We start from the raw sequence: 14,275 nt of genomic DNA on the forward strand, positions 1-14,275 counted from the left end.
TTTCACCACCACTGCTGTCACAGCTGCAGCAAAGAATCGCAGAGTTCTCCCATTGTTTTTAATGGGTCTGGTGCTGCTACCGCTGGCCCCATTGAAAACAATGGGAGATTTCACCAAAAGATAGGACATGCTGCAGGTTTTTGCTTTTTTTAAATTATTCCCCCCCCTGCATCGCAACACGGCACAATGCAGGAAAACATAGCAAATGTGAATGAACCCATTCAAAAGAATGGCTTTCATATCTGGGCGAGGTTTGTGCATCTCACAATGCTGTCTCCAAGAAAAAATGTAATAAATGATCAAAATGGTACCAATAGAAACTACAGGATGTCCCACAAAAAATGAGCCATCACACAACTAGGTCGACCAAAAAATGAAGAGGTGATGGCGGCATAAAATAATTTGTTTTTTTCCAATGATGTCTTATATTTTAAAACTAGTACAGCAGAAAAAAAAACCAAAACCTATAAGTTTGGTATCCTAGTAATAGTGCTGACCACTAGACTAAAATGTTTTGGTTTTTTTGCAGTGCGTATGCCATAAAAAGCCCCCCGCTGATAGTAGATAAAAATTACACGGATCTTTCAGAAATGTACATTTCATATTTATTTGCTGTAGTGCACGATCAACCGTACCGCCACCCCTTGTAACATTTAATTCTATACATTGGAGCAGCAATGTTACCTGAGTCATCTTCATTGTAAACTAAAGAGGGGTCCACCCAAAGTGCGGCCCAGCAGGTCTGATCAGAGCAGCCCCTCAGAGAAATTATTTATCCCCTTGTCCCGATTATAACAGCAGTGCGCTATAATTTCCAGGTTCCCTACATTCCATAATGAGTATGGCTCTGTTCACAGAAGGGCCGTTCCATGCCAAATCTCCACAGCTCCCAACTGTCTCCGATTTTATGAAATTGGATAGGAAGATAAAGGACATAAAGTAAGTTACAGGTGTAAAGTTATAGTCTTCAGTGATGGCAGTCCTACAGCAGGGTTGTAAACAAGAGGAAAAAAAAAACTTTAATTTTTTTGTTGTTGGCCTAGTAAGCATAAATTCCACTTTGCTTTTAATTACGGTAGAACTTTCATCTTGGCCTCGTTTTGGAAGCTAATGGAGCCTACTTTTCATAAATTGTTTTGGAATTACATTTCCCATTTCAAAGTCACATGATGTAGACTTTGAGCTTCAATATCAAAAAAAAGTGCCATTCCATATTTTTAGGATTAAAGTATGTAATACGGGGAAATGAAGTCTCTTCTTGGTGCAAGTTTCATTTTGGGATCGGAACAGGAGTCAATTCAAAAAAAGATGAGCGAGCATACTTGCTAAGGCAAACTACTCGAGTACCTGCCCGCTTGTCTCTAAAGATTCGGCTGGCGGCGCGGGTGATCGGTGAGTTGTGGCGGTAAGCAGGGGGGAGAGAGTGAGAGAGAGAGATCTCCCCGCCGCTCCCCCCCCCCTTCCCGCCGGCAGCCGAATCTTTAGAGACGAGCGGGTAGGTACTTGAATAAGGCACTACTCGCCCGAGTAGTTTGCCTTAGCGAGTGTACTCGCTCATCTCTAAAAAGAATGTATAACTCACATTCAATTAAATGTCTTGGCATTTGTTTGGGAAATTACTTTATTCTAGGATGAAATATAATGCTATATACAAAGAGGAAAAGTTACAAGTCCGCGCCTTCCCAGCTGTGCTTTGGGTGGCTGTAGCAGTTAGTGTGTGGGTTGCAGTAAGTGAATCAACCTGTGTGAGAACTTGTTCTCTTGGAGTGTCGAATATGACTGGCTGATGAAGAGCGCACATGATGGAGATGGACCATTGGGATCTAGAAAACTGATCAAAACCTTTTGTAACGTTGCTTTTTAAATTTATGACAAAACCCAACCAGCATCCTTATACCGAACATGCAAGTCTCAAAACCTTTTATCTTCTATGGACAATGTTTCATATGGAAATTTTGTTTGCTGCACTTCACTAGTTGTCTCGGTAGAAAACCTCTTCGTTATTGAAAGGGAGAATCCAGGCAGCGCCTGTCAGGATACACCGGGGTCAGAGTGAAAGCACTGCTCCGACACCTGTATAGTAGCTGGTGCTTATAAATGCAGGCGCAGCTCTGATTGAAATCAATGGAACTCTAACCTGCAGTTACAAGCACCAGCCACTACCCAGGGGTCAGCAGCACTTCCTGGCTACCGCCCTTAAGCCATTCCTTATTCCAGGTATGAAAGCATTAAATGTTGAGCATCAGGTAGTCATCTGGCTTCATCGGTGTAGCAACTTCTCATTGTCCATTATTTTTTCTTGACACACATATACAAAGTTCATATTTTTATTGTCTTTTACCCAAACTATCCCGGAGTCATAATGTGTTCAGTATAAATACATTGTGGAACTGTGAAGAAGAAGCTAGCAGCTCCAGAAAGCTTACAAAGTCCATCCCATGAATTCTTACCCTGAGATGTGGCCTTCTGTAGGCAGTGATTGGCTGCTGCTGTCACATGTCCTGGTCAGCAACAACCAGGAAGGACACAATGGTTGTGAAGCAGTTTTAAGTGGAGGGACAACCATTTTAATATTTTTTTTTGTACTTCTGTTCTCAAAGTAATCCCCAAATGAAACTTGCACCAAGAAGAGACTGCATTTACTTATATTACATACTTCATTCCCCAAAATGTACAATTTTTTTTAACATATTTAAGGTAAAGGTTTACATCATGTGACCTTGAAATGGAGAATGTAATATTTTATTCTAAAATAGTGCAAAATGAGCCCAAGATGAAAGCTCTACTTTAATTTTTTTTGTTGACCTGGTGGGCATAAATTTCACATTTTACTCATGTTTGTAACCCTGCTGTCTGAATACTGTGTATCACTGAGGGCGACAACTTAACATCTGTAAGTTATGTTATGCCCTCTACCGTCCTACCCAATTTGGTAAAATCTGAGCTGTTTGGGTTGAAAAGTTTTGGGTTTTTTTGTAATGATTTGGCATGAAATGACCTAGTATGTTCTCCAGTTTGTACTCCTAATGTATGTGCTAAACATGTTTATAGGGTTGCATTAGCCAGACATAGACTGGTTGGCAAACATCTGTATACCGCAACAACAAAGGGATGTAATATTTGACTGCTATTCTCTACAGCAGTATCCAGTGACAATAACATATGTCAAAAGTTTTGTTTTTTTAACAAAGAGGCCCGATTAGTGACTTATCACTGCACGGCATCAGTCATCAGCTTAACCTACACATTAAACAGAGGCCATAAATTTGATGTGAACAGAGCCCAATTGTGAAGCTACAATATCATCCATGTGGACTGCATGTGTTGTGATCACTGTGGATAATTCTGTCTGCTAAAGAGATATTGGACCCCCCACCCATCCCCTGATTTAAAGGTATAACGCGCTTTGGTGGAGTGGATCATTAGTCTTTCTTTTCAGTGACGTTTTGAAAAAGAGAGGATTCTGGGTTGTTGTTGTCAACGTCGTTCCAATAAGGGAAGATGAAAGGCAAAGACCCCAACTTCTTCTCCAAGAGGAGCCACAAATTGGACTCCAGGAACTGGTTGCCTTCATCTGATAAGTGGAGGCCATCTGACAGATAGACGGCGTAGTCCTGGATTCAACACAATGAACAAGTTACAAGTACATTCTATTACAGATCGCATGAGTATTAGGGCTCACAGGCGTACGAGGGGGAACCCAAAAGAAACAGGGATCATCTTCTGGTGGGCTGGTTGCCACCAGTACAGGGTTCTCTTGCTGGGTGAATGTCTTCTGAGGAGGTACACCGGCCCACGTTGCTGGGGAAGGTTGCGTTCGGCTCTAATGATTTTTTTTTTTCAACAAGTTCAGTTTTTGTCCATTTTGTGGTGGCCAATTCATACGAACGACGTGTAGCTGGGAAATTTTGTTTCCCTTTCCATTGCTCAAAGCACTTGTAAAAAAAAGCTACACAGAGCGAGATCAGGTGAATATGGAGGGGAAGGCAAGAGTGATAAGTAATTTTTGACGAAAAATGGCATAACACTCCGCTGTGTGGGCAGGTGCATTGTCATGATAGAAGAACCAGTCACCTGCCTGCCCACACAGCGCTGAGTGTTAAGCAATTTTTCGTCAAAAATTGCTTAACACCCTTGCCTCCCCCTCCGTACTCACCTGATCTTGCTTCGTGCAACTTTGTTTTTTTAAGTGCTTTAAGCAGTGGAAAAGGAAACAAAATTTTACCAACTGCACATTGTTCATATGAATCTGCCGTCACAAAATAGGCAAAAAACTGAACATGTTGGGGAAAAAAATTTTTTTTTAAAATCACTGGAACCGAACACAACATTCCCCAACAACGTGGGCTGGGGTACCACCTCAGAAGGGAAAGGGAGAAAGGACTTGTTATTTGTATAGCGCCAACTTATTCCGCAGCACTTTCAGGTAATTGATTTATTACCCCCCACCAAGCTGGGTACTCATTTTACCGACCTCAGAAGGATGAGTCAACCTTGAGCCGGCTACCTGAGCCATGCGGGGATTGAACTCACCACACACAGCTCTGCAGACATTCAACAAGCAACAGAAGCTGGTATTGATTCAAATACCCCAGGATGGTGTAAAGCCATGTTTCCTAAATTATGAAACCTTTTGCAATATTTTCAATATTCACTGATGACGTCACAATTCTTCTTACCGAGTTGCTTTCTTGCATCAGCGTCCACAAATCCACAACATCTGCTCCAGACTCCATGCCAATTTGAACACAGGCCTTGGCATATGCCCCGGTCACAGAGTTCAGACGATTTAGCTTGTATCCTTCACAATGGACAGAGATATTAGTGCAAGTAAATGTAGGGCCTCTAATTATCGTCACATCTAAAAATCACTTTCTAGGACTAGTAGAAGGCCGGGTTATGAAGAGAATACTCTACCCCAATAGCAGAGCAAAACTGATCTAAGCCATCAGGTTATCCTAGTGGCTGAGCTGTGGAGTATTCTGAGCCAGACTGGTTGCAACCTTGTAACCATATCCAGCCTAGGGCTACAGTGTGACTACACAACAGGGCTACAATGCTGCTTCAATTATTTCCTACTGTGAAATCACAAGTAATCTCACAACTATATCAAAAGATAGAAACTTTGAAACTTCTGCGGTACGAGATTACCTGCGATATAATTCAGCTCAGTCACAAAGACAGGGAATACGGCATGGCAGCTATACCTTTTGTGAAGCAATGGTCTTCCCAATGCGGTTCGTAAATAGGTGGTGGTGTGATCACAATGATTTTATCCTGCTGGATGTTGACGCTTTTCAAGTAGTGGATCATGCTTCGTAGATTCTCAGCGTATTCTTCCAGCGGGACGTGCTGCTGAGGGTTTTCCTCTATGTACAGATAGGTGAGAGCAATGTAACGCAACAGATGAGACAGTTCCGTCAATTAACATTAAAGGGGTAATACAGGTATTTACTGTTGATGACCTCTGCCCAGAATAGGTCATCAGTAGTTGATCACCTATCATCAGGATAGGTCATCAGTAGTTGATTGGTGTGGATCCCTGATGATCAGTTGATCCTCCTGGCCTGCCGTCAGTGCAGCGCAGTCGGACATCCGCAGAGGTGGTCAGAGCAGGAAATGTAATAGAAAGGCTTCACTACCATTGTAATTAATGCGAACAATGCCTTTTATTACACTTTTGGATCTGACTGCAATGAGGAGCAGGAATTGTAATGGAAGGCATAGCTCCCATTGATTTCAACTTTCCATTACATTTCCGACTCTGACCACCAATGCTGAAATCAGTGGGCCCAAAGGAGAAGTTGATCCGCAGGGATCCTGTGGGGCAGATCCCCGCCGATCAACTATTGAGGATAGGTCTTCAATAGTAAATGCCTGGAATACCCATTTAAAGTCAGAACTGGCTCATGAAATGTGCAGGTCATACAATGCGGAAACACTGGACAAATCTTATCTTTGCTATAGTACTAATACATGTTTCTCCCATCAGCCTAGGCAAACACGTGTATGTATATAAGTATATGCATGTAGATACTGGTATATCTTCCTCTTTAGTGGATAACCAGCATCTAAATGGTTAACTCAGTTCGCATTGTACACTGGTATGCAGATGTAGGTTCATCCTTCCTCCATATCCTGTCATGGCTTAGGAATGTCTAAAGATAACTAGAGATGTCTAACTCTCCACACACATAGAAAATACTAGAAGGGTGTATACTAGGATCCAGTTTCTATTCCTGGGAATTACGTGTTTGGAGTGACACGCCTTGAGGTGTTAACATTTGTTAAACCATTAGCACCTAGAGTTAATCATGAGTTCTTATGATTACAGGGGGGCATGTATTTCTTATCTAACATAACATATATATATATATATATATATATATATATATATATATATATATACACACACACATTGTCTGCTTTGTAATCAACTCAGAAGAGCTTTCATTGTTGGATGATACTGACTGTGTCATGTGTCAGGGATTTGTGTACACGGCTGCTCTTATAATTTGGAACAGGCAATGAAACACTATGAAATCCCTCAGACGATTTCCCCAACAACTTCATAAGACGATACACAGTGTGATAGACAGACGTCAAGACAGTCAGATACCATGTGGCCATCAAAATTTACATCAAACTTGTGAAGGATTAACAAAAATACAGAATTCTGTCCCCAAGACTAGTTTGACTATTTAAAGCCTACAATTCTGTCCAGGGTTCTATCTAAATACAGTTTTCTGCAATTCAGATGGAACCTGGGACAGAAAGGCTGAGCACACTGTAAAATGTAGTGTGAACCCAGCCTTAGATGCTCATGTACACTACTTGTGTGGAGCTTTTCCTTTCAAAGCTCAGCCATCTGTGCTGCAGATCTCCCCTTCCAAACTCACTAACAGAAAATTATCACTGTTTGCCATGCCTGATCACTAATCACTATGTCTACAAGCCAGCTAGGGCATACTACATTTGCCACGCCACCCTCTTTCTACTCACAATGCAAAGAAAGGCTGTTTAAATTAGTGCTGATGCTGCTGTGATCACAGGACCCTGCATGTAGTGCCCTGTTTGGGTAAAATATGCAAGTTACTTTACCTTTCATTTGCTAACACTCTCGTTTGTCAGCAGGGCTGTAGTAATTCAATTCTCTACCTGCTTTGCCCCAAACCGAAATTAATGTAGGCAGCTGATAAAAACAGCATACAGCAGCACTATTTTTATAATTCTAGGTTAGAAGCCTAAATGTGCACATCCTAAGAGAACTTTTAGTGATTGCTAGAGGTACACTAAGGGGACAGTCCTATTTTGATTTGCAACTCCCTATTGGTAAACCTCTCATAACCAGCTGATATGACCTGAGAAGCTTCAGTAACCTACAGCTCCTGCACCCAGTACTCCTGTCTCTGAGAGGTCCATAACAGATGGCAGGCCCTCACGCTTATTGTTGTATACCATGTCTGATGTTGTCTATGTGCCCCCTGATATGTACAGTGCTGTAGAATATGCTGGCGCTCTATAACGATTATTACTACTACACATATGCTCCTATAAATATGATTTAAAACCGAGTGGATTTTACCTTTTATGGAACTGTCATTAGCGCCAAAAAAAATGATAACGGCAGCAATGTTTTCAGCATGGGTACTATTTGGTATGAGTTTCGGCAGGATGTGTTTAGCCCATCTTGTATTGTACCCGGACAGACCACGGTTGACGACGTCACACTTTCTACAAAAAGAGAGAAACTAAATAATACGTCACTTTTTCAGAAGGTCTTCGGAGTTGCACAGTTGATGAATATGGTGCATACGGCACTGGCGTCCTGTTCATATGGTGCGCCAATAATAATAACCCCTTCCTCCTTTCTGTCCTATATAACTCTAGTGGCACTCACCTTACAAGCTTATTAGCCAGTGTCGCTCCCCAGCCATTTGCGTCAAAGGCAAACTACAAGTAAAAATAAAAATGGAACAATGTAACAGATTTGTAGCGATCCTGACTTGTTACATTTTCAGTTTTTCAGCAAGAACCACTGGGGCATATTTACATTGACAAGCGCCTCATACGCCGGTCTAAGTAAACTATGTGCTGGCGTAAGTGCCACAAATGTATTAAGAGGAGCAAGACTCTTAACCCTTTGCAATCCAATTTTGGATTCAGGGTTTCCTAGGGGGTTTTCTCTTTCTGTCATTATACAATGGCTCCATCTGCTGGCTAGAGCCAATATTGCGGTATGTGACATGCTGGAGGGGTCCCCAACAGAGCAGCCAGTAATATATAGTAAGAATACCCTGCTGGATGCCTTCCGACATTGAAGCTGTACAGCCTTCAATCAGAATGTTGGAAGACGTCAGACAGTGGATTGGAAAAGAGTTAGAGTTTTTTCTATAGGTCATTTGATAATTGTCAGCGGTCTGCTGCTTGGAATCCCCGTCGATCAGCTGATTCAAGATGCCGCTGTTATTATTGACAGCACTGGAAGCAGAAAGTGTGGCCCAAAGCGCAGCACCGCAGGTTAGTATTGCAGGCACAGCTCCTACTGAAGTCAATTCATTACCAATCCGGGCTGCTGTGCTATGGTCAGCACTTTCTGTTTCTTGCACTGTCTGTGCTTACAGTGGTGCCGGGGATCAGCTGCTCGGTGGGGGTGTTCTGAGGATAGGTCATCAATAGAAAAAAACTGAGAAAACCCCTTTAACCCCTTAACGACCGCCAATACGCCTTTTGACGGCCTGTATCGGCAGACTATGTATGAAGAGAGGTAGTACCATTGAAAAATACCACTCGTCCTGCAAAAAACAATCCGCCATACCGCTACGTCGATGGATAAATAAAGGAGTTACGATTTTTTAAAAGGAGGGAGGAAAAAACGAAAATGGAAAAAGAAAAGGGCCGTGTCCTTAAGGAGTTAATAAATGTGCAGTGTTGGTGGCACCACTGTGCGCCAGATTGAAACTCACACCAGCTACAAGTTGGTGTAGGTTTCATCTATAATTTACGCCAGCGTCCGATGTAAAGTATAGTAAAACTATAGAGCGCCTGTGGCCATGGCCCCCAACGCTAGACTCCATCTACTTTTGTTAAAAGTCACATTTTTGGTGATTGTGCCAAAATTACAAATTTGTTGCGCCAGAGTTCTGGTGTTAAGTGGTTTAATACATATGTACCACTGTGTTCTATAAAGCCAAAACTATGTAGTGTGGTGCTATCCTCCAGTTTACTAAATATATTAAAATCGCCTAAGGGTGCAATCTTAGGCTATATTTACACAGGCAATTGCTATTTGGGTGCATATAACACTATCCGATTTTGCCAGCTATTTTCATGCGTTTTCCATCCATTGTTCAAACATGTTAAAACAGCATAAATGTCCAGGCTCCGCCCTTTCTGGTCCTTTTTATTTTTTTATGGTTCCCAATGTTACATGCATTAAAAAAACACAACCATTGACTTGAATAGGCGATATTCGTCAGAAAATCGCACAACAATATCCCCGCCCACAACAAGGTGTGGTACTTCCACGCAACTGGACGCAGTCTGAAAACTGGATGGAAAAATTGTCCGTGTGCTTACAGCCTTAGGGCTTATTCAGACGACCGCATATCGGCGGGGTATTCACGCCGGCCAATATACGGCGTCTCTCTCTGCAGGGGGAGGAGGCTGGAAGAGCCGGGAGCAGTGCACTGAGCTCCCGCCTCCTCTCCGCCCCTCGGCACTATTTGCAATAGGAGGGGGCGGAGTTACGTTGAGGAACTTAGCTCTGCCCCTGCCCGCCCTCCTCTCATTGCAAATAGTGCCGAGGGGGAGAGGGGGTGGAGAGGAGGCGGAGAGGAGTGGGAGCTTAGAGCACTGCTCCCAGCTCTTCCAGCCTTCTCCCCCTGCAGAGAGGGACGCCGTATATCGGCCGGCGTGAAAACCCAGACGATATACGGTCGTCTGAATGCGCCCTTAACCCTCAACAGTCACGTTAAAACTGGAACTCCCTCCACCCAAAAAGTCACAATTTTTTATTGTGCACTTTGAATTTATGTCTCATGTAAATTTATTTGACGCAGAACTTATACTCCTTAAGTGCATTTTTAACCTCTTAATGGCACTACTAATAACTCATCTCCCCTTTTCTGTTCCAGTATCATACATGTGTAAGGCCGAAAAAAGACACATGTCCACCTAATTCAGTCTATTACCCCCCAATGTTGATTCAGAGGAAGGCAAAAAAAATGCCCATGAGGTAGAAGCCAATATTCTCCATTTAAAGGAAAAAAAATTCCTTCCCGACTCCAATCTGGCAATCGGAATAATCCCCGGATCACCGCCCCTCCTGAAGTTAGTACTGATGACAACATGTAATACTGTAATACTGGCATCTTTCGTATTTTTTCATCCGTGTAACCGTATTCTGCGGGACGAGCTCAAGTTTTTATAGGAACTAATTTTGGGTACAAATAATGTATTGAAAAACGTAACTATTAATTTTTTTTATTGCGCTAAGGGGTAATGGAAATAAGCACAAGTGGCAGCCACAGGGGTCGGAGGAGTGCTTCTGCTCCAACCCCAATGTATCCCGGCGGGAGCTGCCTGATTAAAGGTATTCTACTCACCCCACCTGCAGCTCTAGTCCAGCATGCAGTGCAGTCTATGACTGCTGACCTCACCTCGGCACAATGGTCAGGAGAGAGGTCAGAGGTCGCACTCTGCATTACACCACTGGACCGAAGCTGCAGGCTGGGTGAGTGTAAAGCCTGTAGGGATACTGCCTAGCCAGAGGCCAATAAGAGAGGTGGCTAATGGCCTCTGGCCCTGCAGCATCACTGTGACTACTATGGGGGTCACTATTACTACTGGGGACACTATGGGGGAAAGGGGTCACTGTCACTACTAGAGCCACTATGGGGGTAACTATTACTAATGGGGCCACTATGGGGGTAACTATTACTGGGGCCACTATGGGGGAAAGGGGTCACTGTCACTACTAGAGCCACTATGGGGGTAACTATTACTAATGGGGCCACTATGGGGGTAACTATTACTGGGGCCACTATGGGGGAAATGGGTCACTGTCACTACTGCAGCCACTATGGGGGTAACTATTACTACTGGGCCATTATTGGGGTAACTATTACTACTGGGGACACTATGGGGGAAAGGGGTCACTGTCACTACTAGAGCCACTATGAGGGTAACTAGTACTACTGAGGAGACTATGGGGGTAACTATTACTACTGGGGATACTATGGAGGTACCTATTACTACTGGGGACACTATGAGGGAAAGGGGTCGCTGTCACTACTAGAGCTACTATGGGGGTAACTATTACTACTGGGGACACTATGAGGGAAAGGGGTCACTGTCACTACTAGAGCCACTATGGGGGTAAGTATTACTACTGGGGCCACTATGGGGGACACTGTTACCACTGCAGCTACTATGGAGGTAACTATTACTACTGGGGCCACTATGGGGTTAACTATTACTACTGGGGCCACTATGGGGGGTCACTATTAGGACTTGCTCACATTGGCATAAGCATATTTTGGTCATGTAAATACGCCGCATATATGTGCAATCAAAAAGCGCTTCCGCCCGTGTTTTTGGACGCTCTGGTGTCTTTATTCATGCGCAAATACAATGCTTATTTGAGTACGCAAAAAAGAGCGCAGACTCATTGACATGATGAGGGAATCCGCATCCTGCGTATTCACTGTGTATTCGCACCCACCTATTCACTCTAATGGCCCATTCCTGTGCGTAATACACGCCAAAATAGGTCATGCCGCATATTTGTCCCTTGAAACAAATGGGTTCCATTCACTGCGGATCGTGTGTAATCCGCCCGTGTGAACGAGCCCTTACGATACAATTACAACTGGCCCGTTGAAGGCAGCCATAAGGCTCACTGAACAGGAGCTTGCCCCCCTGATCTAATGGGACTGGATCTAGAGTTCTGGTAGCTTTCCACTACTAGAGAGCAGTGCATTGTGGGAGCCGTGATGACAGCGTGCAGATAATCCGCCGTGATGTCTTTATAGCGGTAGGGCGAGGATGCAGCGCGGTAATGATTATAAATGACCCTCTCAGGCAGGACGGCCATTATACAGCGAAGCGACGACTCAGCACTTCCACGGACTGCAGATGCAAGCGAGCGGAAAATCTCCTTACCTGAGTGATTGAATCTCCGAAGAGGAGGACGAGCGGCCAAGAAATCATCCCGAGGGTCGCCGCGGACTCCTAGAAGATGCAGATGGTGTCAATGAATAACTACGGCGGGCGCAGAGGATTGGCAGCTTCAGGGTTAATTATTGGACGGGTCTATAAATCGCTCCACGGAAATTACCGCCGCGACCGCAGTGTTGTAGAAACACGTCAGCCATTGGAACGATTCCAGCAGCAGCAGCCATGCTGGGCAATAATGATGCGCTAAAACGGGGCTGGCGCATCAACCACGATCAGGTGGCCTAGTTAGTTGGTTGTAGGCTGACTGTGTGTAATGGCCGGTGACCAGCGCCCGCATTCTCATCCAACAGCTGGAGAGGAGTCGTACAGCTCCCCCTGCAGGGCGCTATTGTGCCAGGATCGCCAACTGTGGCGCCAGAAAAAGTGGTTTAAAGCCACTGACGTGTGATGATGATGCAACCACGGCAACCAATGTGACTTCATGCATGTTTATTTTTGTGCGCAAACCCGCGGCATATTTGCGCACACAAACACACGGGAGCGGGCAAATACGCGGATTTGAGCGCATTTCGGCCATGTAAACGCACATCGCAGTAATGTGCCCAGGGGAATGAGCCCTTAACGATATTAATTAACTGCGTTATGAGGCGCTCGCACGCACGCATTCAGATAAACGCCACTCGAAACCACTGCATTTTACCGCAATTTCGCATGATGTGCGGTAAAACAACCGCGAAAATGCAGAAAAATAGAGCAGCGCTCAGAAAACGCGGCGTTAGAAAAGCTGCATAAGAGCGCAGGTCTGTGAGGCACCATAGAAACCAATGGGAGCGTTGTACTGCGATTAGCGTAGCGCTCGGCATGTCGTGGTCATTGCGGTGAAAAGCGGCCGGTGAGAGAGCGGCAAAAGGGCGGGGTCACACGGGTGAAAGCGCATTCTGCCCACGTGAATATGTATATGTACGGTGAATATGCGGGTTTACGGCGGATTTACGCCCGCCCAATAATTTTAGCGGGCTTCTATAGGCCCCAAGGTGGGACGTACCGTGTCATTTTTTACGTAATTGCCCTAAATGAACGAATCACTGGGTTCGTTCACGTGTATATTTTGCACGGTTGCGTAAAGAAAAAACGGAACGAGCCATTTTGCACAGCGCAAAAGCCTATTAAATCAACGCGACCGCGGAAACACGCGTGGCGTACGCTGAAAACCTGCACATTCGTGACGCCTATATGAACATGTACTGATTTGTGCGCGCAAATACACCCGGAAGCAGGCGAATACGGCGGTGTAAGCGCATTTTGGACTTGCAAACACGCAGCATATTGGTGCGGCAGAAATACACTGACGCCCGTGTAAACGAGCCCTTGAGGAGTTAATTTAATTGCATTGTTAGGGCCGGTTCACGCGGGCGCAAGCGCATTTAGACAGTGTAAACACGCTGCATTTTTGCGCAACCGAAAAGCCCTTCCGTCCGTGAATTTCACCTGCGGCGGCCAATAACACTGCATATTAATTTTGCATTGCTTGCTGTGTAAATATGCAGTGCATTTGCAAGTTTCCTGCGTATTTTGCACGCATAATACGCAGCGCAAATTAGCTCGTGCGGACGCGCCCGTTTGGCGCAGTTGTTGGTGGAGAATGACCCCCAAGCCTGTCACTGGAGGAAGTAGTGTTTGCTCTCCGGATACACCAGGCAGCCGCTGCTCTCCGCACATAACCCCTACAGCGCCACTCACAGGCTGCAATACAAACACTCACAAGTCTGCACAGTGTCGGGCCGGCAACTGGAGAGGTGGAGCATGAGCGGTCACATGACCAGATCCCACACAAGCCCCGCCTCTCCCGGATGCAGTGCGGCAGGCGGCTTCCTCCTTGAGGGCTTCTTGAGTCAGCACAGCGACATCTAGTGTCAGCCACCAGGTATTGCCGGAGGCTATATAACACTTTTTCCATATTCGCACATATTTTGTACATTTTTTTCATCAATGTATTTATTCATTATTAGGAAAAAATTCTCTCCGGTGCAAATTTTAGTCATATAGCCCCAAATTTCTGACCATATTGATTATAACCTGCATCCTGGGCCATTCA

The 14,275-nt window shown here is 44.7% G+C and overlaps 1 protein-coding gene across 1 annotated transcript; it reads right to left on the reverse strand.

The window, feature by feature from the left end:
• Positions 1–582: 582 nt before the first annotated feature.
• Positions 583–13,983, reverse strand: IAH1 (isoamyl acetate hydrolyzing esterase 1 (putative)). Its single transcript, XM_066597433.1, has 7 exons — positions 13,943–13,983; positions 12,166–12,234; positions 7,901–7,953; positions 7,586–7,734; positions 5,208–5,369; positions 4,680–4,801; positions 583–3,614 (listed from the first exon to the last, which is right to left on the reverse strand). Exons 2-7 carry the CDS (start codon positions 12,211–12,213, stop codon positions 3,423–3,425), a joined length of 726 nt encoding a protein of 241 aa, XP_066453530.1. The 5' UTR covers positions 12,214–12,234; positions 13,943–13,983; the 3' UTR covers positions 583–3,422.
• Between the last annotated feature and the right edge of the window lie 292 nt (positions 13,984–14,275).

Source organism: Eleutherodactylus coqui, chromosome 1 (assembly GCF_035609145.1).
Source record: "Eleutherodactylus coqui strain aEleCoq1 chromosome 1, aEleCoq1.hap1, whole genome shotgun sequence".
NCBI classification, from domain to species: Eukaryota; Metazoa; Chordata; class Amphibia; order Anura; family Eleutherodactylidae; genus Eleutherodactylus; species Eleutherodactylus coqui.

Excerpts from the sequence above, each read along its gene's own strand:
- IAH1 (XM_066597433.1), bottom strand. The coding sequence starts at position 12,213 with ATGATTTCTTGGCCGCTCGTCCTCCTCTTCGGAGATTCAATCACTCAG. Across the intron at positions 7,954-12,165 it reads TCGGAGATTCAATCACTCAG|TTTGCCTTTGACGCAAATGG; the intron begins GTAAGGAGATTT and ends TTTTACTTGTAG. Across the intron at positions 3,615-4,679 it reads TGATGCAAGAAAGCAACTCG|GACTACGCCGTCTATCTGTC; the intron begins GTAAGAAGAATT and ends TGTTGAATCCAG.